This window comes from Penicillium expansum (genome assembly GCF_000769745.1).
Source record: "Penicillium expansum strain MD-8 chromosome Unknown contig102, whole genome shotgun sequence".
In the NCBI taxonomy this organism is placed as follows: Eukaryota; Fungi; Ascomycota; class Eurotiomycetes; order Eurotiales; family Aspergillaceae; genus Penicillium; species Penicillium expansum.
Genome location: NW_015971234.1, coordinates 74,153 through 97,716, shown reverse-complemented (window position 1 = coordinate 97,716; position 23,564 = coordinate 74,153). Strand labels below are relative to the sequence as shown.

The window sequence follows — 23,564 nt, the reverse complement described above, 5'->3', positions numbered from 1 at the left end:
TTAGACTGTGATCTAAGATGAACTCATTAAATAAGTGAATAACCTATGTTAAATGGAAATGATGCATCCTATCCGAAACGGAATTGGGAAATTGATCTACGGGCGGATCGCCCGGGAAATGGCGCCCCTGGGCCATCTGCGGTGCCATACACCCAGCCTTTTTCCTCTTCCCTTGCTTTGCCCGTATATATAGCCAACCACATCTCCATCGCTATTTTCATCTCGATAACGCACATTCTTGGCCAGAGGCTCTAACACACACTCATGGGGTTCGCTTCCCGATTTCTCCGCATTCCGCGGCCAGAGGTGAGTCGAGATCGAATCTTATCCATTGCCCCCGGAGCTAACTCATTTTGTCAAAGTCCTTTCTCTATGTGATGAGCTTAGAGACTGGTGCTTCATTAATCACACTGTCACTGCTTTTGAATAAAATCAGTGGCCTTTATGGCCTGCTAGCCCTTTTGACCGGCTACCATCTGTCCCCTGTACAACTCTCAATGTACATTTGGTCCCTCGTCGCTCTCGGACTCGCCGCACTCCTGTTCCCACACATTCGCAAACAGTCGCCTTTACAATGTCTCGCCCTGACCTACCTCTATGTATTCGACAGTCTTATTAACGCCGCATACACCGCCGCTTTCGGTGTGACTTGGTTCTTGGTGGTATCGCAACATTACGACAGTGGCAAAGCCGCGGGGCCAGGGGGCGACACGATCGCCCAGACTGCTGGCTTCACCAGCCCCAAGTACGATGCGGCCTACGTGGAAATTCAGAACACAAAAGACGGAAATAACTTTGTCGCTCATCCCCCGCGTGCCACCGAAGATCTCAGCAATGTCGTCCTTCAGCCCGAGAGTCTCCCGAGCATCATCTTCATCTGCCTTCTGTGGGTGATCCGCATCTACTTTGTTCTAGTAATGCTCGCTTTCGCACGCCAGGCTCTCCGTCTCTGGGTTGCGATTCCCCGGCACACCCAACTTCCGACCCACAGCCGCAACGTTTCAGTCGCCAGCGTTGCCGATATTGATCGGGAGCCTTTCTCGCCATATAGCCCCGAGGGCCAGGGATGGCAAGGCAAGTTGGGTCGCGTGATGATCAGCATCGGCCACAGCTATTGGTTGGGTGAAGAGGAGGACGGTAACTGGCTCAGCGGCATCAACCACAAGTTCCGCAACCGTTCGAACAATACCGAGCTGCCCGGTGCGCTGGAAAGAGAGAGGAGACGACGTTCTGGAACGGGTCCCCCAGCACCGTCGCCATCTATCGTGCGATCTAATGTCCTTCAGCAGCCAATTCCTGAGCATGCACCTGGTGGCATGAATGTGAAGATGCAAGATTGGAACGCACCTCGATAATCATTACACTTGTCTTAGCGGCTATTGAACAATATTAGTCGCACTAATGTACAGCCCTCGCTTGAACTCGGCTCAATCTCTTCAACCCTCTTATCTTCCTCCTAGCTGTGTGCATCAAATGCACCGGATTCGACTGCGCTCAGCCAGGGGACACAATCCATCCTGGCTCTTGTGTCTGTTCTATCGTTCTATGAGGTCATTGAATCGGAACACCGATCCTTTTGACTTCACTCGATACTCCACCTTCACGAAGCCCGAGCCCCTTTTGCTCGATACTTACGATAAACTGCATATATGAATTTGGAACGGTTCTCGGTATATTGGCGATGATCAAATCTCTGTGTGCCATTGATCGATATCTGGGTCCTTCCCGTCTGGGTCTGGAAGGCGTTTTAAATCCCTTTGTGGGAATTGGGGCGCTTTAACTCAAAATGAGTCTTGGTACATGGTCACGCTCATGGTCATCCATTTGACATCCACGATTTTGGCGTCGGGGCATGGATATGTATATTGCTTATCTGAAATGGGGGTTCTGCATATTTCCCCGCGAGGGTTTCATGTCTTGTTTTGTACACAATTGCTTTTGGACACACCTCACATATAATATCAGTATAATTTCTTCTTGGTGATGATTGAACAGAGCGTGGTCAGTAATACTGAGATATTGGAGTCTATTAATCCTTCTAGTACTCCGTATGTTGTACTGCTGTACTCCGGTACAGGATTTGTAGATTAAGTTTTTCTTTACCTTATCTTTTTTTTCTTCCTTTTTTTTTTTGATAAGACTAAAGATGCACTCGGCCGAATTATTAGAATAACGCTAATTGGCTGGAGTCATGATATACTCGAGCGAGATCGGTGAAGACCTTTAACCTTCGGCATTTGACCGGTAATCTTGTTCTAGCAGGGATTTCCTTAATGGCAGAATAGGTTGGAAGATCCCGAATAAAAATGCATTTATTGGGCATGGGTAATTGCCGTGGCGCTATTGGTACGCTAAAAGCATGAAGAAAAATACCTAATCGATGCTCTGTGGGCTGATCACAGGATAAATCGGGATTATTGGACTTCACATAATCCCGTGGATCAAGCAGATCCCTTGAAAATCCCGAGATTTAACTGCATTTCATAGATTATTGATGTAGTTCTCTTAAATGCCAGGTACCTCATGAGCATCTGCGGGCAAACCCCGACGCTGACGTGCTCGACGGCATCACGGGATCCCCCGCACTGGGCCAAAAACGGAAAGTTTGCATTTCCGCCGCTGGGTGTTTGCACTGATGTCGTGATCGAAGACCAATCAGCAGGTTGCTGATCTAACCCCCCCGACGACGGAGAATTGAGCGAGCGAGGGAAAGAAAAACCACTGGCTCTTTTTTTTTCTTGTTTAGAAAGAGAATTCTAAGAGAGCTGAGAGACATCATATTTAATTGTCTCCTCTCAGTTGTTACTATTTCTCTTCGGATCTGTGCTGCGAGTGGGAGATCGCTGCATACATACTGATAAGATATATCGCGATTTTATCATCCCACTTGTGCTGTGATTTTAACAGCCAATAATCACAAAAAATATGGCATCTATTTCAAGCGCTGCTGAAGCAGGTAAGTTGTTCGTTTTATTGTTGTTTCTCATCCTTGGAAAGGGAGGGCAATGGCTGATCACCATGCGATTGTATAGTGGCGAGAATCGCATACCTCACCAGTGATACCGTTCTATCCGTGCAGCCCGCGCTGCAGAATGACTCATTGTTCTCCGAGTCACTCAAGGCCCTGAAGGCTAACAAGACGAGCAACCTCTCATCAAAAGTCACGGAGGTGAGTCGGAATCGTTGGGATTGCGAGACCGGAGCAAAACTAATACTATGTCTAGGTCCAAGCTGTGCGCTATAATGAAGATCCCCTCCTATCCACCTTCACTCCCCTTCAGAACGGCGAGAATACCTCCGTCGTCACCAGCTCCTCCGTCCTGATTACCGCCGTCCCTCACCTTTACCGTCTCGCCAACAGCCCTGTGGTCATCCACGTTGCTCTGGAGCCCTCTCCGTTCCCCGATTATTCTGTGATCAGCTCCATTCGCCAGTCCGGTTTCACATTCCTCCACTCAGAGACCGTGCAAGAGGCCCAGGACATTGCTATCACAGCTCACGCGCTTGCTCGCAAGTCTGGAAAGGGTGTCATCCACTTCTTCGACCCCTCCAACTCGGCCAAGGACCCCTCTATTCGTGAGGAGGACGTCGAGGTCGTGAAGAAGGTTCTCAGCGCTGGTGGAAATACCGCCACCTCTGCTGGAACCCAGACTCTTTACGCTGACTCCGGTCGTGTGGCCACTGTTACTGAAGAGACCGTGGGTACTTCACCCACGGGCCAACCCGAGGCAACAAACTTGACTGTGCCCTCTCAACCTCAAACTCCTTTCAACGCTAGCGTTGACAACTCTTCAGTTGGCTCCTCGCGTAGAGACAGCAGTGCTGGTAGTGAAGCCGCGAGCTCGACCGCGACGACTGTGGACAGCGCCACCGCCCGGCCTGTTAACGCGGGCGACATCTTCGAATGGACAGCTCAGATTTGGAACACTCTGTTCGAAGAAGTGGGCCGCAGATACAATGCCATTGAGTACACTGGTGTTTCTGATGCTAAGTCTGCTATCTTCGTCTTTGGCTCTACCGGAGTCTTCGTGGATGCTCTCGCCAACGCCGGTGCTAACCCGGAGTTGGAGAACATTGGCCTGATCACTGCTCGCCTCTACCGCCCCTGGGTTGGTGGTCAAATTTCCAACTCTATCCCTAGTTCTGTTGAGAAGATCGCTGTTCTCGAGCAGGTTCGCAAGACTACCCGATGGGGTCCTTCGTTCATGGACTTGCTGTCCAGCCTCACGCCCTCTGGCACTCGCGCTCAGGCTCCTCAAATTGTCGGGTACCGTCTCGGATATATTGAGCCCTCTACCGCTGTCCAGGCCCTTCGCGGTGTCTTGCAGAACCTAAACTCCGCTTCTCCCATCCAGAACCTTGACATCGGAAGCTCTCAGGTTCCTACTGTTCAACACGCTCTTGAGCAGCCTCACATTGAGAACGCTTACTTGAAGATCTTGAATCAGCTCTTTGGTGAGCGCCTTCACATTGCCAATCAGCTTGGATCCAATAACGCTGGTGTCTCAAGCACCATTGCTGCAAGCCCCGAGTTTGGATTTGGTTCGCTGCTAGCTCGCCAGGAGCACCGCCAGCGCTTCATCCGGGAGGTTGAGGAAGCCACCAAGTCCAACGCCTTTGCTACTGACGCTCCCAAGACTTGGTTGTCTCGCTGGGCTCTGAATGTGAAGGAAGCCGCCAAGGCTAACAAACTGGCTCCTGATGTGATTAGTCGTCTCTCCAACGATGGCTCGGCGCTTTCCCGCGAACTCCTCCAGTCCAAGAATTTCTTCTACGAGGAGTCTGACTGGCTGATCGGCTCTGACGCCTGGGCTTACGATTTCGGCAACTCTGGTGTTCACCACGTTCTCGCTTCTGGTGCGAACGTGAACATGCTCATCATCGACTCCCAACCCTTCTCTGAGCGCGCTGCATCTGACGCCACCCGCCGTAAGAAGGATATTGGTCTCTATGCCATGAACAGAGGTAACGCATATGTTGCCTCGGTCGCTGTTTACAGCTCGTACACTCAGGTTCTTCAGGCCATGTCTGAGGCCCAGCAGTTCAAGGGTCCCTCGGTTGTTGTCGCCTACCTGCCATACAACAAGGAGAATGACTCGGCACTCACAGTGCTGCAGGAGACCAAGAAAGCCATCGATCTCGGCTACTGGCCCCTATACCGCTGGAACCCCGACAACGAAGAGAAGGGCGAGCCAAAGTTCTCTCTTGACTCCGAGCGCATCAAGCGTGATCTTGAAGAGTTCCTCCGCCGGGACAACCAGCTTACCCAGCTCATGAACCGCAGCCCCAAGTACGCTCCTGTCCTCTCTGAGTCCTACGGCACTGAGGTTCGTGCTTTGCAGAAGAGAAACGCCAAGGACTCCTACGAGAAGCTCTTGGATGGTCTGTTCGGAGCTCCTCTCACCATTCTCTTTGCTTCCGACGGTGGTAATGCCCAGAACATTGCTAAGCGTCTTGGCAACCGTGGTCGCGCCAGAGGCCTGAAGACCATGGTCATTGCTATGGATGAATTCCCTCTCGAGGACTTGCCCACTGAGGAGAATGTGGTGTTCATCACTAGTACTGCAGGCCAGGGTGAATTCCCTGTGAACGGTCGTGCTCTCTGGGAGCATGTCAAGAACACCGGTGATCTCGACCTGTCCACCATCAACTATTCCGTGTTTGGTCTTGGTGACAGCCACTACTGGCCCCGCAAGGAGGACAAGATCTACTACAACAAGCCTGGCAAGGAGCTTGATGATCGTGTCGCCTTCCTGGGTGGTCGCAAGCTGACTGACATTGGCCTCGGTGATGACCAGGACCCGGATGCCTACCAGACCGGGTACTCCGAATGGGAGCCTCGTCTGTGGAAGTCTCTGGGTGTCGATAAGGTGGAGGGTCTTCCCGAGGAGCCTGCCCCGATCACCAACGAGGATATCAAGGTCGGCTCTAACTTCCTTCGCGGCACCATCGCGGAAGCTCTTCTTGATGAGAGCACTGGCTCCATCCCAGCTAGTGACCAGCAGCTGACCAAGTTCCACGGTACATACATGCAAGATGACCGTGATCTCCGTGATGAGCGCAAGGCCCAAGGTCTTGAGCCTGCCTACAGCTTCATGATTCGCTGCCGTCTTGCTGGTGGTGTTGCCACCCCCAAGCAGTGGCTGCAGATGGATGCCATCAGTAGCTCACACGGTAACGAGACCATGAAGCTCACTACCAGACAGACCTTCCAGTTCCACGGTGTGATCAAGCGCAACCTTCGTGGTGCCATGCGTGCCATCAACAACTCCATGATGGACACACTCGCTGCTTGCGGTGATGTGAACCGTAACGTTATGTGCAGTTCTCTCCCCGAGCTGTCCTCCTTCCACCGTGAGACCTGGGCCATCTCTGCCAAGATCAGTCAACACCTGCTGCCCTCAACCTCTGCCTACCACGAGATTTGGCTGAAGGATGACAACGACAAGAAGGTCCAGGTTGCTGGAGATGCTATCGTTGACCATGAACCCCTCTACGGTCCCACCTACCTCCCCCGCAAGTTCAAGATCACCATTGCCATTCCTCCTCACAACGACACTGATGTCTATGCTCACGACATTGGTTTGATTGCCATCAAGGGCGCCGATGGCCACCTCGAAGGCTTCAACGTTCTGGCTGGTGGTGGTATGGGTACTACTCACAACAACACCAAGACCTACCCCCAGACTGGTCGTATGTTCGGATACATCCCTGCCGACAAGGTCCACCTCGCATGTGAGAAGATCATGCTCGTGCAGCGCGACAATGGTGACCGCAAGAACCGCAAGCACGCCCGTATGAAGTACACCATCGACGACATGGGTGTTGAGACTTTCCGAGGCGAGGTCGAGAAGCTTCTTCCCGACGGCCTCAAGTTTGGCGAACCCCGTCCCTTCGAGTTCAAGTCCAACGTCGACACCTTCGGCTGGATTAAGGATGATACTGGTCTCAACCACTTCACCTTCTTCATTGAGAACGGTCGTATTGAGGATTCTGCTGATTTCAAGATGCGCACTGGTCTTCGCGAGCTTGCTGAGATGGGCAAGGGCGAGTTCCGTCTCACCGGTAACCAACACCTCATGATCTCTCGCATCGCCGACGAAGACCTCCCTGCTATTAAGGAGCACATGGCCAAGTACAAGCTTGACAACACTGCTTTCTCTGGCTTGCGTCTGTCTTCCTCTGCCTGTGTTGCCTTCCCTACCTGCGGTCTGGCTATGGCAGAGTCTGAGCGTTACCTCCCCGTTCTGATCTCTAAGCTCGAGTCCACCCTTGAGGAGTGCGGTCTTGCTCGTGACAGCATTGTCATGCGCATGACTGGTTGCCCCAACGGTTGTGCTCGTCCCTGGCTCGCCGAGGTTGCCTTTGTCGGAAAGGCCTTCGGCGCATACAACATGTACCTGGGCGGTGGCTACCACGGCCAGCGCCTCAACAAGCGCTACCGCTCCTCCATCAAGGAGGATGAGATCCTTGACATTATGAAGGGCCTGCTCAAGCGCTACTCTCTCGAGCGTGATACCGACGGCGAGACCCCCGAGCGTTTCGGTGATTGGTGTATCCGCGCTGGTGTCATCAAGGCCACCACTGATGGACAGAACTTCCACGATGGCGTAAGTGATTCCTTCTATGATATCCATACTATTGATTCTAATAAATTTCTACAGGTTGCCGAAGACGAGGAAGAAGAAGAGTAAATGCTGAACACAGCAGTTACACATATTTCGGATTTTTTATGACTCTCATGGGATCTAAAATTTGCTTTCTCACCCTTCTAATTGTTGGATATTCTCACGTCTGTATCTCACGTCGCAATGCATTGATGCCTTGGCGATTGTATGATTCCATGCAAAAATGTTAGATCTCGTTTTGTTTTTCTCGTTTATTCCCTTTCTTCATGTGAATTTCAATGACAGCTGAAGTCTGCTCGTACATATATACTCGAATGATATCATTTTCCAATCTCTTGAAGATCACCGTAAATTTACCTAAACATTCCTCTTAACCCTCTGGACATCAAAAAGGTGGCATAACCCCAACCGTGGAATTAAGTCAGGGGGGGCGTTGGTGACCTTGGGCAGCCTCCAGGGCTGATGCAGGGTTGACATCACCGGTGCCTCTTTGGTCTCAACCTTCAAAGCTTCAATGTTGACTTGACTTTGTCACTTCTTCCAACACTTTCGTTAACGTCTATTTCAACTTAAATCGTTGTCAATGATGAATGTGAATTCGATTCTATCAGCGCCTTTTGCGCCACTGCTCTATCTACGCCCTCGGTTTCGTCAAGACCAGGACTGGTCATATCGACAAGCACTGGCAAACACTTTCATGAAAGTTTTTCTACGCATTTTCGTGGCATTTCGGACAAAACCACCACTTTCTCTCAAGCCAGGTCTAGATGGAGACCGCTTCGTTGTAATCGAGCCTGGAGCACCAGAGTTCTACACCAGCATCACAGTAGACGACGAGATCCAGCCAGTCGCTGTAGGAGGCACCTGGTTCCCATCACTCTACCAATACAACACAACAACCACCCAAGACAAGCACGTCGTGCTCCACTTCCACGGCGGCTCTTACATCCTTGGCGACGGCCGCACATCGTCTTGCAAGTTCCTAGCCAACAGTCTGCTACAGCACACACCAATAAGCCATGTCTTCAGCCTACAGTACCGTCTAGCCTGCAACCCCAACGGTCGTTTCCCCGCCCAACTCCAAGACGCCATCTCCGCCTACTCATATCTACTCCACACGCTACACATCCCGGCATCTCGCATCGTTTTCAGTGGAGACAGCGCAGGTGGCCACCTCTCCCTCGCACTCCTGCGTTACATCACCGACTATGATGACGAGACCCTCCTCCCCCCGCCCACATGCTCGTGGCTTTTCTCGCCCTGGTGCGATATCCCCGGTTCTCGCAACAAGCATCTCTGGGATAATATTCCCAATGTACGGACAGACTATATCCCACCCTCATTCCCCGCGTGGGGCGCGAAGCATTTGATCGGTAAACTACAGATCACTAGCGAGTTCGAGCCGTATCTTGCGCCGATTTGGCATCCCTTTGTTCTGCCTTCGCCTGTTTTGATTGTTTCCGGGGGCAGAGAGGTTATGTGTCAGGAACATGATCGGTTGTCGAGGCACTTAAGTAAAATGCAGCAGAATGAAGGCCGAGTGGAGTATTTTGTGCAGGATCACTTGCCGCATGATATACTCATGGTTGCTTGGATTCTGAACTTTCGAAAAGAGGCTGATCAGTGCGCTGTTAAAGCTGGGGTGTTCTTGACGAGGATGCAGGCTCAGTCGGAGGAGGATGGTACTGATGTCCCTTCTGTGGCATTTGAGTCACGATGATGTTTCCATGTATGCCCTTTGGGTGTACCATATTGCTACTTATGTATTGCTATTTGAGCTGAACTTTTGAAATCTCTTGACTCTCCTGACTGAACGACTGCTGTTTAGAATCTCTATGGATTCTCCTGGGTTTATTAGAAATGCCCCTTAGTAGACATTTCCATCATCTTATCTCTACTTTTTTTTTCATCTCGACATTTGTTTGGTCAAAATAACCAGAAAATACCGCCTTCCCTAAAGCCCTTTTCAAATGGCAGTGGTTTGTTTGTCAGTGACCAGGCAGTCTCCAACTTCTTCAGACATGAACCCCCCTCAATTTTCCTTTTCTCTTTCAATCTCTTCTCTCTCCTCAAAGCAAAATCCTGTACCCATCGCAACCTACGACCTCCACCGAGGCTCCTATTCTCGATACTATGATATTTAACTCAACGTGATCTCCTATAAAATCGTTGACACTATCGACTATTGACCTTCATCGCCTCCGAACCTCAGTACTTCAGAGCGCTGACAGTACTAGTAAAGACCCAGAGAGTCCGAAGATACTCACAGCTATATCACCACCAGGCAGTCGTCTACACACCGTCGAGGTCGAAAATGGCACCCATACCAGTAATGATTCGCGAAGCAGCTTGCTTTGAGCACCAGTACGGCGTATACTGGACATACTACGGCGCGTACACGAAGATAGCGACAACTGACACGCACACTAGCTACAGCAAGCTGGCAAACATCACTCACGAGCTCCAAGAGCGGCCCTTTTTACCCGTGGTCATGGCCAGCGTTCTTTTTGCGATCATCGTGGTGGGCATCGTCGCCCTCTTTTGCTTCTGGGAAAGACACAGGTATGTGATGAATGCCCTATTTGTGATTGCGCGGGGTCACTAATTTGAGTTGGTCATGCAGGTATCCGCGGCAAACTGCATCTCCCGAGGATAAGATGAAGACGGAGGACGCTGAGTATTTGGATACGGTTGAGGAACCCCGCTCAGGTATGTTGAGACACACATACGTCTTGCTTTCCGCCCAGCTCATGATATATATATAGATGGGTGGATGTGTTTCATTCTGGCCTGCCATGCTGCCATTACCCTCGGTGGTGTCTGATGCGGAGGAACATATACAGCTGTTGGAGAACAAGGCAGTCAGGCCAATACCCCCTGTTCTCTGGTTAGCTAAAAATTCTCCGTGGGACTGCAGTTGTCTTGTGGAACTTGAAGGTAAGACTGCAAGTCTGAAGCTTGTGGTCTGAGCCTGATGTGACGATTGATTTATGAGACTGGATCGAATATGGGTTCAGGCGTTTAGGAATTGGTTTTTTTTTGTGTTTGGGAAAAATAGCCCACTCTGCACTAACCAAGTGGAGGAAGGGGTGTTCAGTCCAGGTCATTATCAACAGCAGAACATGTTAGCTCTATAACATATTTAATGTCAATGAACATCGTTCATATCGTTCAAGTAGGCGTAGGGACTATTTAGTTATAGCGTTCATATGTATTTAATGTGCCAGAACAAATAGAAAGAAAGATATTTTTCAGCAAGAGCCATGACAGACGAATGGGAAGATCAATAGATCGTATGGGAATTGAAACATTTAAGTATAAGGTGCAAGCCCTAGACGAGCGTCACACTCGCCGGTAACAGAATTCGAGACTGGGAGAAGATAGATGCAATGAGAATAGGAACTTCATCACGGGGCATGAAGATCATAGTTTGGTCGAGAACATGCTGTTCAGAGCCATGATTCTCACTGCCGAAATACGAGTCGAAGGTCAAGGTCGGACCATAGTATGCCTCATTAGATCCATCGACCGGACCCAGCTTCAACAATCTACCCTGAGAACTACCAGCATCCATGCATAGACACTTGGTATCGCAGTGTTGGCAGTGCTCCTCGTTGTCTTCGCTGGCCATGTAGTGCTCGACGGCGCGGGAAATCGCGTCGCGCTGTGCTTCAATATCGCATTCTGGGTCGGCAGACCGCTAGGACCATTCCATGCCCCCGTAGGTCCCGCTCCTCAGATTGCAGGTTTCTGGGCTGTGAAGCGTTTTAATGGTGCTTGTCGGCGATTTTGTCCATTAGACTACATAGTCTGTGACTGCAGTTGGGATTTCGGCGAGATTGTCTGGCAGCGAGTACCTCGCGATAGATGATGGCAATATGAAGGCCAGCTTGAGGTTGGCAGGCAATACGCTGCGATCATAATGCTCTTCGGCAATAACATACGGAGGCTGTTGCAAATCAATTGAGCGATAGTGAGGAAACTTGGAGATCTACCTATATCGTGAGGGTATTTATGAATCAAGTTTGGCCCCCTACGGTTGCAGGAATTTGGGATCATCATTGGACGACATTTCTTAGACTTGTACCTCTTCGTATTAAGGTGGATCCTGATCCTCCCCGATGAAATCAGGCTGAATACTCTTTATTGTAGGTGGTGTTACGAATATCCCAAACATACAGTATCACCATGTGAAATCTACTAGATCTGACTCTGGGCGATGGATCTGTTTCTTAACCCAGATACAACCCTACAAGCATACGGAGACAGAATATTTAGCCAAACAACTCTACATTGACGTGCAAATCCCAAAGAGATCTGAGAGTAGCCTAGCTGATTGTATATAAATCTTGCTCAAACCCAAATCATCTCCATCAATCGATATCGCACCAATCATCCAACCCCAAGCACCCTGACCCGCACCATGAGATCCTCCTTTTGAGGATTCGTCGTGAGGCGCATTGGATCACGTTGGCCTCTTGGTGTATCATTTCTCACATGATTGCAACCGACATTATGCAAATTCATAGATCCCGGTTGCACTTATAAGGTAAGGTTGAGAAGTCCCTCCCTGGTTGGTTGGTCATTGCGACCGCTTCAATGGTGACCGATAAGGTCCCGATGGGACGAATCCGCTGCCCGCTCCGGGCGGCCCTGACGTCCCTGGTTCGTTGCGACTACCCCATTCGGGGGCATTTCTTCGTCGACTGGTGTATCGTTGGTTGCCCTAATCTAAGGGAACCGTGTAATGGTGACCGATAAGGTCCCTGGTTCGTTGCGACTACCCCATTCGGGGGCATTTCTTCGTCGACTGGTGTATTGCTGGTTGCCTTAACAAAAAGGAACCGCGAGTGTCTGGACTTAAACTGTTACAGACGTCTTGTTGGCACGAGCGATTCAGATGCACTCAAGTCATGGAAGCGGGTTGGTGTGAGGATGAACGAATGGGTTGACGACAATCGATGGAAAACAGTGAGGTTTGAGCAAGGGGTGCGTCTCTCACGCTAGGAAGGCATCGAGGTGGAATTGGCGTGCTCGATGATAGCGGAGGCTAGAAGAGCCTCGACGCCAGGGGAGAGTGCTTGGTTATGAGAGGGAAGATAGCATGGTAGCTCTCTCAGCACAACTCGATGATCCTCAAGAAGAAAAAAAAAAAGAAAAAAGGGGGAACCGGCGCGATGGAAATTTAAACCAGCTCGGAACCGGTGAGTACGTAATGGCGGTGAAGCGATAGCAGTGTTTCTGCCACATCCCCGCCGATGAATTTCGATAAAAAAAAAGTTATCAGTCCGAGTGGTTCATCTTGCGGCAATTATTGCTACTTACCTCTTTTTCTATCGCTCATTGCTCATATAAGATACTTCTTCACCTTATCGCAATGACCTTTTCCGACGACGATCCTGTCGTCGCCTCTTACGACGTCCTCCTCACTGATTCGGATGTTTCTCGCTATGTCTTCCAATACGTTGATCGAGAGCACGACCGTCCCTACAATGACCAAGAAAATCAACGACCGATTCAACTTCGACTTAAACCGCGCACTGGCCTTATTGAAGTTGAAGTCCCCATCAGCACCCGAGAAAACTACGACGTTAACAAGGGAATGCGCTACGGTGATGCGGTGAAGAAGAGTCGTTCCGCGCGCGACGGAGGTGCTTATGGTATGGCAGGCGGATTCACTGCTGGTAGCGGAACTGCAGCTGCAGGGGGAAGAGTCAAGATGGAAGCGAATGGGGATGTGGAGATATTGGATAATAAGAGGGCCGTGGATTCTGCATCATTGATGCGAGTGCAGTCACTCGGAGGTCGGATAAAGCCTTCTGAAGAAGGCGATCCAGTTTACATGCTGGCTACCTTCACAGATAGTACGTTGATTCTACTTGATCGCTTTCTTTTCTGGTGGCAACGTCCAATCCTAACACCTGTTCTTAGAAAACTTGCATCTCTCACCTGTCACATCGGTTGTCCAATTCCACCCTCAACTTCACCACCTCGATGCTTTAGATGAGATGCCAAAAGGGAAAGGCTCACGTGCTAAAAAGGATGACGATGACCGTCCTACCGAGAGTGAAGCACGTGCGATTGATATTAAAGTCAAGGCCGCTGAAGATGGCGAAGCGGCTGCAAACGCTGGCAATCTAGACCTTCTTAAGCAAATGCAAGATGAGAAATGGAAAACATTCGGCTGGGTTGATGCCGAGGTATGTTCTCTCTTTGGACCTTCTTGATTCGTGTTTCCCACTAACCCTTACCGATTCCAGGCCGAGGATTCTTGGTACACATATGAGAGCTATATGATTCACAAGGATACCGAAAATCTCCCGTCTCTAGAATCAAACATCGAATCGGAAGACTACCTCGATAAAATGAGCGCCCCTAGGATCGACCCTGCCCGCCCCGACATGACTGGTTGGGCTATGAAGGAAAATCGCCGGAGGCAAAGAGACGCTCAAGCAGGGAACGAGGCTCAATAGCGAGGGGTTATATTGTACAATAATCCAAACGGTCAATTTCTAGCAGACGCTTATCATAATGTTTAGAAGTCTTCAAACCCATTAAGGACAAAATCACATCTACTTCAGTTTAGTTTAACAAGGAACATGCAAAAGGTCTACAACTATACTGAAGCCTCGCCACTCATACTTGTCCGCCAATCACGATAAGAGAACGGATATGATCACGTGACTATTCGGTTTTTCTGCCATCTCCGTTTCATCGCGACAGGTCCGATAAATCTCCCTTTTTCTCTCGTTGCCTTCGTGTTTTTTTTTTTCCGTTTCCCTCTTTTTTTCAGTTCGGTTGACGGTTGCAGCACAGCTGTCAACGCGACTATTATCCCTCTTCTATAGCGGAACAATTGCATTGGTCGAACTAAACATCCATCATCACGGTGTTCTGTTTTTCTGATCATCATCGTTGAAAGTCTGCATCTATCTTATAATTTACCCTTAATATCTTTTACTTTTGGAGTCATTTTTTCTTATCCGCGTTAAACCTTCAACCTGCGATTCCCAACCCCCAAAAACGCCGATTTCATGCACCATGTTATCACGCGTGGCTTGTCAAAAAAATGCTTTCCTTCACTTGCGGAGGACGCCGGCCTTCCGAGCATCGTTCCATTTGCCGACAACACGTTTTTATTCAAGTAATCGAAACCCACTCTTGAATCTGTCGGGCAATTCGATTCACGATCGCCCGCGCAATCCGTCTCCACAATCAGAACGCCATCTTGCTACAGCCGCCGACCACTCCAGCATCGATGGGCATTCGCCCGAGACTTACGATCACTTTATGAGCATGCCCTTTGACAGCTTTGATACATCATCCCTGATCATCCTCGACTCAACGCCACAATCGCAATCAAAAATTTTCCGCAGGAGGCATGGCGTCGGCGGTGATGAAACGGAGATGAAGGCGAATCTAGAGCTCTCATTGAAAATTGGAGAGTTTGAGCGAGCCTCTGCGTTGATTAATCGCCTGGGCCATTATCATCCGCCTGGCTCGGATGAGTATCTCGTTATTCATAACCGTTTCATGAGAGATATGGTGGCGTATATGATCCTCCACCGAGAGCAAGACATGGTTCTGCCGTTGCAGAAATGGTTCGAAGTTGATATGCCTTCCGGTGGCGTGACGCCGGATGCAATCAGTTTCGCGATTATGATTCGAATGGCGCTGCGTATGCTCCATGGGTCGAAGCGTGACAGAACTGTTCGTCGATACTGGGAACTTGCCCAAAACGCAGGCTTGGAGGAAGAGCTTGTCGGCATTGAGGTTCTTGAGGACTCTGATGTTGGTGAGCTGTCTAAGGTGAGCTTACACTTCCAGCCTGTAATTTGAAATCATGCTTATGTTCCCAATCTAGATTTGCTCCTCTGACATGCTGGACCTGGTCTCGAAATATATGGAATTCCCCGAAACTACTGAAGTGCCTTCCGCCGCCGTCGATAATACACCCCAAGTGCAAGCTGCCGACCAAAAGGGATTGGGACTGGCATCCCTGAAACAGTCCCTCTCTCTCTTCTCTGGCAATATCGATGTACGTTTGCCCGAAAATTTCACAGGCACCGAGGAGGAAGGAAAGCAACTGCTTTCAGATTTGAGACAAAAACGACTTGAAATGGACAGTCTCGATTCGGCGCTCTGGCGTTGGCGAGAAGATAATGCTGAGAGACAAAAATCTGGGCTAAATGTCGCTTCGGATGAGAAAAGGCTGAACGGAATCATGAGCCAATGGCACACAGACCTTGTGGCAAGAATCAAGAAGGAGTTGGTGCTCGTTAAAGAGGCACTTGGAGCCCGTATCGTAAATATTGAGCAAAAAGAGCGCTGTGAATATGGTGTGTTTTTGCAGGCCCTCGATCCCGACCGGTTAGCTGCACTCACTCTTTTGTCTGTGATGTCTACTTTCAGTCGCCAGGGGATGGACAAGGGACTCAAACTTTCCATCCTCGCTTCAGTAGTTGGGAAAGAGTTGCAGGATGAACTCATTGCCGACACCTACCTGAAAAGGAACAAGTCTATGGATCCGAGTCGTCTCAAGGCACTGAAGCAGACTCTCGCAAACCGCAAAGACAAACAAGGCCGACTTCGATGGCGCTCACTCGTTGAAAAGATCAATGCAGAACATGAATCAGTCGTCTGGGGTTCTCGCTCACAGGTCAAAATCGGTGCTGTCTTGATGAGCATGTTAGTCGAAGTTTCGAAAGCCCCTGTTTGGACCGAGGATCCCGCCACCAAGAAAAGGATTCTCACTATGCAACCAGCCTTCGACCATTCTTATCAGATCAACTTCGGGAAACGATCTGGTCATATCCACATGAATACTAAACTTGTGGAGATTGTTGCCAGAGAGCCACCCGCTGAGCTGTTGGCCCGCCACCTCCCCATGGTTTGCAAGCCTAGACCATGGACAGGCGCAAGATCTGGCGGGTATAAGATTTACGAGTCCGCCCTAGTGCGCACTACTCCCGGTGAACTACTACAACCAGCCTACCTCAAAGCTGTCTTGAAAGATGATGGATTGAAAGAGATCCGAGCAGGCCTTGATGTTCTCGGTGCCACTGGGTGGAAGATCAATGAACAAGTTTTTAACGTGATGCTCGAGGCTTGGAATGGCGGGAAAGCTGTGGGAAAGCTCGCCCCCTTGAATCCAGACCTGCAGATGCCAAAACAACCAAACCCAGAGGCCGACTACGCAACCCAAAAGGAGTGGCACAGCAAGGTTCGTGAAATCGAAAATCTTCGCTCTGGATTTCATTCTGTTCGATGCTTCCAGAACTTTCAGCTCGAGGTAGCGCGAGCCTTCCGGAAGGAGGTCTTTTATCTGCCCCATAATATGGATTTCCGCGGGAGAGCTTATCCACTCCCTCCTTACATGAACCAGATGGGGGCTGATAATTCAAGAGGGTTGCTTCTTTTCGATAAGGGCAAGGCACTTGGGGTATCTGGCATGCGCTGGTTGAAAATTCAGATTGCAAACTTGTTTGGATTTGATAAAGCGAGCATGTCTGAACGGGAGCAATTCACAATGGACAATTTGGATGATGTTCTCGACTCTGCCAACGCAGGACTCCATGGACGACGGTGGTGGCTCCAGGCTGAGGATCCATGGCAGCTTTTGGCAGCGTGTTGCGAACTCCGCAACGCCTTGCAGCTCTCCGAGCCCACGGAATATATCTCCCACCTCCCGATTCACCAAGATGGCTCTTGCAATGGACTTCAACATTATGCCGCTCTGGGTGGTGACCGTGTCGGCGCCCAGCAAGTTAATCTTGAACCATCTGATCGCCCTTCAGACGTATATACCGGTGTGTGCGAATTTGTTAAGGAGGCCATTGCGCAGGAAGCAGCCGATGGCAATGAATTGGCTCAGCGTCTCGACGGCAGAGTCACCAGAAAGATTGTAAAGCAGACAGTCATGACTAATGTCTACGGCGTGACCTTTTTGGGGGCGACGAGACAGGTCAAAAGGCAGCTTATCGACTATCTCCCTGATCTTAGCAACACAGAAAGGAACAGCGCGGCCTTCTACATTGCAACAAAGATCTTTGGCGCTCTCGGATCCATGTTTAACGGAGCCCATGAGATCCAGTACTGGCTTGGCGATTGTGCCCAACGCATTACACAGTCTGTGACACCGGAGCAAATTGAGGAGCTCACGCAAGCAGCACTAGTACCCAAGGATGAACGCGACAATGATTTTGCGACATCCACTGACCCAGAGAAATCCTTCACATCGACTGTGATTTGGACGACCCCACTGGGTCTCCCAGTGGTCCAGCCATATCGCACTCGCAAGACGCGGCGTGTTCAGACTAGTCTACAAGACATCAGTCTCGTTGACCCTGGCTCTGATGATGTTGTTTCAAAGCGCAAGCAGCTTCAGGCCTTCCCACCGAACTTCATCCACTCTCTTGATGCCACACACATGATCATGTCCGCCAATGCATGCCATGAAGCGGGCTTGGCCTTTTCCGCTGTCCATGATTCATTCTGGACTCATGCTGCCGATATCGATCAGATGAACCTCATCCTTCGAGATGCCTTCGTTCGCATGCATTCGGATGATGTTGTCGGGCGCCTCGGCGCTGAATTCAAAGTGCGATATGGCAAGAATATATTCCTAGCTAGAATTTCCCGCCTCAGCCCCTTGGGTCGGGAGATCTCCAATTACCGCCTCCGCACTAGGGTTAGCAAACTCCAAGAGTTGATCAACGAACATCGACGGCAGACTCTACTCAACTCGGATGATCCGGAAGATCAGGCCGAGGGTCGTGCTATGGTGACACCTTGCAGTCTCTTTGAATCATTGGGGGGTACAGACTCTGACCTAACTACCTATAAAACGATGGGTACGCACGCGATCGGGCACATTCCAGAAGCTATTCCAGATCAGGAACGGATGCCGATAGGATGTTCAATCGACACCAACGATCCGGCTATTGAGAGCCTGATCGGCGACCTCGAGATGTTTGAGTCGAAGCAGGTATCCCGTGGTGAGACGTCCAAGGTAGAGGATGATATCCATGGTGAACCTTCTGATCAGACCGAACAACCCCAAAGCTCTGCGCGGCCAGATAAGAGCAAGCCGCGCAACTTGACCACGTGGTTATGGATGCCTCTAAACTTCCGCCCCGTGCCCAAAAAGGGCGACTGGGATCTGACCCGAATTCGTGAGAGTGAATACTTCTTCTCATGATGCTCTCATCTGGGAATTACTGCATTTAGCTGGCGTTTATGCATACTTTCACATCTTTCTTTAGCCATGTCCGAAGTGCTGTGGAAGAGTAACTTCTGACTTCTTAATTTCCTGTATATTTTCTGCCCGATTTATTTTCCGGGCTTCATTGGTTGCATCTGTACATTACACATGGGAGAGAAAACAGTATATACTACCTGTATGAATATGATATCAAACTTCTAGAATTACCCACCTACCCTCTCTGCCTTTGACTCATCCCAACTCTATATATGGAAGTAAATACCCGGAGAACTCCCCAAGTACATTTAGGCAAAATTCAAAAGCTAAAAGCACGGATCTAGCCGACTTACTAATGCCTAAATCTCCCTATGAATAAGTGTATAATGCGCAATACCTGGGCTTCCAAAGCCGGAGGAATATCAGAATAGTCGGGCCACATATAATTTAGATTGTACCCTGCACCCCATAAGCCCGGTCTGCATAAGGAGTATATCCGGAGCCCCTGTACGGAGTATGGAGTACCTTAATATGCTTTGTCCTCTCAATCCCCCAGTGCCAAGACCGGGGTATGTGACCATGGTCAGATGAGGGGTTCAGGTCCAAAATCACATTTATGTTGTAGTCTCGTAACATGTTTACGTATGCTCATTCTAATTTTTCTAAGGCTGGAATACAGAGACAGCAGTGTTTGTTGTAGTTGTGTATGACTAGGAAGTTGTTCAGGATGAAATGTGGGGAATACGGATATAAGCGAAGGACGAAAAGGGACTCTACAGTTTTATTGAAATAAACGCGGTCTAAGGAGGTAGAAACATGTTGTATCAATTGTTTAATTGATTTAGATAGAAGAGAAAGAAAGAGAGAGAGAGAGAGAGAGAGAGAGAGAGAGAGAGAGCTACATCCTATACAACATATACCACACACCGTGACATATCATCGCACCACGTGCCGTTCCCCCGCCTTTACATGACAACTTCCCCAGATCTTCTATTCTGATCTCCTGATCTTCATATTTCTGATCTTCCCGTTTTTTTGTTGATTGTTTGTGGATTGTCTAATATCTCTGATATCTCTGATCCCTTACCTTTAACCTTTCGATCTGTGCGAAAACCAAGCTTTGGGCTGCGCCGAGGGGAGAAAAGAAAGTCCCGAGGTCGCCTCTCCGTTCTTTCTGCATCTTTCTGCAATGCCGTTGTGACTTTTTGGTCACTCTAGATACTATTTTTGACTCAATCTTTTTGTATCTGATAGACTAGAGAATCTAGATCCCATTGATCTATCCCTCTATGTCGCCATAGCCCTGTTTCCGCCTCCTCGGAGAAGCATGTCGATGACCTCCCTCTCCTCTGCCAATTCTTACTCTCCATTTTCGTCTCAAGCCGAACGGATGACACAATCTCAAACCCCCGGGCTGGACACGCTTGCGGAAGGGTCGCAGTATGCGCTGGAACAGCTCCAGTTAGCACGTGAAGCTAATGCTGCCGACATCCCGACCGATCCTAGTAACACGAAGACGTCGCAACATTCCCACCATATCCTCTATGGCGAACAAAACAGTTCTAATTCAGGTCTGAAGGATCCTGAATTGCGCGATTCCCTTGCTGAGGCGCGCTCCGCTATTCGCAAAAACTCATCCGCCACTCCAGCCCGTCGGAGAATTAGCCGAGCCTGCGACCAGTGCAACCAATTACGAACCAAATGTGATGGACATAACCCTTGTGCGCATTGTGTCGGTACGGTTTTTCTTCCAGCGGACCCTCTCCATTTGCGCATTGGTTGAACTAACAGTCCCTAGAGTTTGGACTCAGCTGCGAGTACGCCCGCGAGCGCAAGAAGCGTGGGAAAGCGTCGAAAAAGGATATAGCCGCGACTGGAATTGCCGATAGTGACATGGGTGGCAACGAAAACATAACGCATGTCAAAGGGCAGCCCTCAAACGGACAGTCTTTACACGAATCCAACGAACATTACGATCGCGCCTTTGACGCCGCGCGGACTCTAACTGAAGGTGCACAATCTCGGTCGCATAACGCGGATGTGGCTAGCTTATCTGCCATGCGCCAAAACCAAGCGCCTGTTCAAGCACCTTCTCAGCAGCAGATGAATTCCAATATGGCGGGCATGCCATTCAATAATTACGCAGCACTCCAAGAATCCCACCGACCCTCGATGTCCGTGTCAGATATGCGCTCTATACAGATGATGCAAAACTCAAATGGAAACCCTCGGTCGCCGGGTTCAATGCTTCAACATCAAGCGTTTGCGGGGTATAATGATGGCGCATATCCTTTGATGAATGCGCAAGACGCAAATACGAGCTCTATGAACCACTTCCGCATTGGAAACTCGACGGAGAACCCATCGGCTTCTTTTATGGGCTTCTCTCCTCCAGCGCAGTCACCTAGCTGGTTGCCACTTCCTTCCCCATCACCCGCAAACTTCCCTTCCTTCAGCATGCCCCCTTTCTCCAGCTCATTGAGATACCCGGTCTTGCAACCAGTTCTTCCGCACATTATGTCTATAATCCCTCAATCTCTCGCCTGCGATCTCCTCGACGTCTATTTCACTAGCTCATCATCCTCACATCTTTCTCCGTCATCGCCTTATGTGGTTGGCTATGTCTTCCGCAAACAATCGTTCCTACATCCTACAAAGCCGCGATCGTGCACCCCTGGACTTCTCGCCAGTATGCTGTGGGTCGCAGCTCAAACAAGTGAAGCTGCATTTTTGACATCACCCCCTTCAGCTCGAGGCCGAGTCTGCCAAAAGCTTTTGGAGTTGACTATTGGCCTACTCCGGCCACTTATACATGGTCCTGCCACTGGAGAAGCGTCTCCTAATTATCCAGCTAATATGGTAATCAATGGGGTGGCTCTCGGTGGCTTTGGGGTCTCCATGGATCAATTGGGTGCTCAAAGTAGTGCCACTGGCGCAGTGGATGACGTCGCTACGTATGTTCACCTGGCGACCGTCGTCTCTGCTAGCGAATATAAGGCTGCGAGTATGCGATGGTGGACAGCTGCCTGGTCTCTCGCGCGAGAGCTGAAACTTGGCCGCGAATTACCGCCTAATGCGACCACCCGTCAAGACGGCGAAATGGATGGTGAGGGGGATATTGATGTGAATGGCAACAAGAGGCAACCGTCCTCTTTACTAGGCCACGGTCCAGGCAACTCTGTGATTAATCTCACAGAGGAAGAACGCGAGGAGCGCCGGCGGATCTGGTGGCTATTATATGCGACAGATCGCCATCTGGCGCTTTGTTACAACCGACCGTTGACATTGCTGGATAAAGAGTGCGAAGGGCTGTTGCAGCCGATGAATGATGATATCTGGCAGGCGGGCGACTTTTCATCTATCAACTACCGCCGTGCTGGCCCAGCATCTGAATGCACTGGCCATAGCATGTTCGGATATTTCTTACCCCTGATGTCTATCCTGGGTGAAATTGTAGATCTGCAACATGCTCGCAATCACCCGCGATTCGGTCTTCATTTCCGTAACAGCGGTGAGTGGGAAAGTCAGGCCATGGAAATCAGCCGGCAGCTCGATGTCTACGCCCAGAGCCTGAAAGAATTTGAGGCTCGATATACCAGCTCTATCGCCCTCGGGACCGGTGAGCCTGACACAGCCATGGAAGGTTCCAATATCAACCACGTCAGTCCGTCTGGTCGGTCAAGTAGCACAGTAGGATCGCATGTGAGCGAGTCCATTGTTCATACAAGGATGGTGGTTGCCTATGGCACTCACATTATGCATGTGCTCCACATTCTGCTGGCTGGAAAGTGGGACCCTATAAACCTGCTCGACGATAACGATCTCTGGATCTCTTCCGAGTCATTTATCACTGCAATGGGCCATGCAGTCAGCTCTGCTGAGGCGGCCTCGGACATTTTGGAATACGACCCCGATTTAAGCTTCATGCCCTTCTTTTTTGGCATATATCTTTTGCAAGGTAGTTTCTTGCTACTCTTGACTGCGGATAAGCTGCAAGGAGATGCCAGTCCCAGTGTTGTTCGGGCCTGTGAAACAATCGTACGAGCGCATGAGGCCTGCGTGGTGACTTTGAACACTGAATATCAGGTAAGATTTACTCGTGACCAAGGCTTATATTTGCAGAAGCTAATATCCCGCAGAGAACGTTCCGAAAAGTGATGCGCTCGGCGCTAGCTCAAGTCCGCGGCCGTGTCCCAGAGGATTACGGTGAGCAGCAGTCACGCAGGCGTGAGGTGCTAGCCCTTTACCGCTGGAGCGGCGATGGCAGCGGCCTCGCTCTTTAGCAGGACTACCGAGTATATGCTGAGGTTCTTCCCGCTGCCACTTGCTTTGGATTGATTACCATTCTCCTTGTCATTGATTTTGATTCGATCTGCGTCCTGTATACTATTTTTCCCGGATTTTGGACATACCCCGAGGAGCGAAAAGGCGCACAATTTCTTGGTATACATTGACTCGCTACATACCATACCTACTTAAATATTGATTTTGGAAATATCCTTCAGGTCGAACGTATTTCTTTTCTTTTCTATATTCCCTACAAGGGCTCCGAGCTCTTTGCTGAATGGTTCATCCAATTTCACCAGATCAATGCCCATAGTATTGAGCCATACGAGCTTCTTAATTTCTATCTTATATACATGTAGTATTTTCTATTTTTTTTTTGTACTATTCTTTAGTTCTTCAGTTCTTCGATGCTTCAGTATAAAAGTGGAATTTGCATCATGTGATGATGC

General features: G+C 49.8%; 7 protein-coding genes across 7 annotated transcripts; all 7 read left to right on the top strand.

Annotated features, from left to right (window-relative positions):
* Positions 1-497: 497 nt before the first annotated feature.
* Positions 498-1,355, top strand: PEX2_032970 (inositol phosphorylceramide synthase regulatory subunit KEI1; the record flags this gene model as incomplete). Its single annotated transcript, XM_016740572.1, has 1 exon — positions 498-1,355. One exon carries the CDS (start codon positions 498-500, stop codon positions 1,353-1,355), a length of 858 nt encoding a protein of 285 aa, XP_016601224.1.
* Positions 1,356-2,925: 1,570 nt separating this feature from the next.
* Positions 2,926-7,694, top strand: PEX2_032960 (sulfite reductase (NADPH) subunit beta; the record flags this gene model as incomplete). Its single annotated transcript, XM_016740571.1, has 4 exons — positions 2,926-2,956; positions 3,033-3,169; positions 3,225-7,610; positions 7,665-7,694. 4 exons carry the CDS (start codon positions 2,926-2,928, stop codon positions 7,692-7,694), a joined length of 4,584 nt encoding a protein of 1,527 aa, XP_016601223.1.
* Positions 7,695-8,211: 517 nt separating this feature from the next.
* Positions 8,212-9,348, top strand: PEX2_032950 (alpha/beta hydrolase; the record flags this gene model as incomplete). The annotated part of the gene is made up of 1 exon (XM_016740570.1): positions 8,212-9,348. One exon carries the CDS (start codon positions 8,212-8,214, stop codon positions 9,346-9,348), a length of 1,137 nt encoding a protein of 378 aa, XP_016601222.1.
* A 594-nt stretch (positions 9,349-9,942) lies between these two features.
* PEX2_032940 (uncharacterized protein) lies at positions 9,943-10,452 on the top strand (the record flags this gene model as incomplete). Its single annotated transcript, XM_016740569.1, has 3 exons — positions 9,943-10,190; positions 10,252-10,337; positions 10,394-10,452. The coding sequence occupies 3 exons, from the start codon at positions 9,943-9,945 to the stop codon at positions 10,450-10,452; spliced, it is 393 nt and encodes a 130-aa protein (XP_016601221.1).
* Positions 10,453-13,005: 2,553 nt separating this feature from the next.
* Positions 13,006-14,101, top strand: PEX2_032930 (uncharacterized protein; the record flags this gene model as incomplete). The annotated part of the gene is made up of 3 exons (XM_016740568.1): positions 13,006-13,492; positions 13,560-13,828; positions 13,889-14,101. 3 exons carry the CDS (start codon positions 13,006-13,008, stop codon positions 14,099-14,101), a joined length of 969 nt encoding a protein of 322 aa, XP_016601220.1.
* Positions 14,102-14,918: 817 nt separating this feature from the next.
* PEX2_032920 (DNA-directed RNA polymerase) lies at positions 14,919-18,828 on the top strand (the record flags this gene model as incomplete). Its single annotated transcript, XM_016740567.1, has 2 exons — positions 14,919-15,437; positions 15,493-18,828. 2 exons carry the CDS (start codon positions 14,919-14,921, stop codon positions 18,826-18,828), a joined length of 3,855 nt encoding a protein of 1,284 aa, XP_016601219.1.
* Positions 18,829-20,218: 1,390 nt separating this feature from the next.
* xlnR (putative C6 transcription factor) lies at positions 20,219-23,111 on the top strand (the record flags this gene model as incomplete). The annotated part of the gene is made up of 3 exons (XM_016740566.1): positions 20,219-20,564; positions 20,627-22,914; positions 22,968-23,111. 3 exons carry the CDS (start codon positions 20,219-20,221, stop codon positions 23,109-23,111), a joined length of 2,778 nt encoding a protein of 925 aa, XP_016601218.1.
* Between the last annotated feature and the right edge of the window lie 453 nt (positions 23,112-23,564).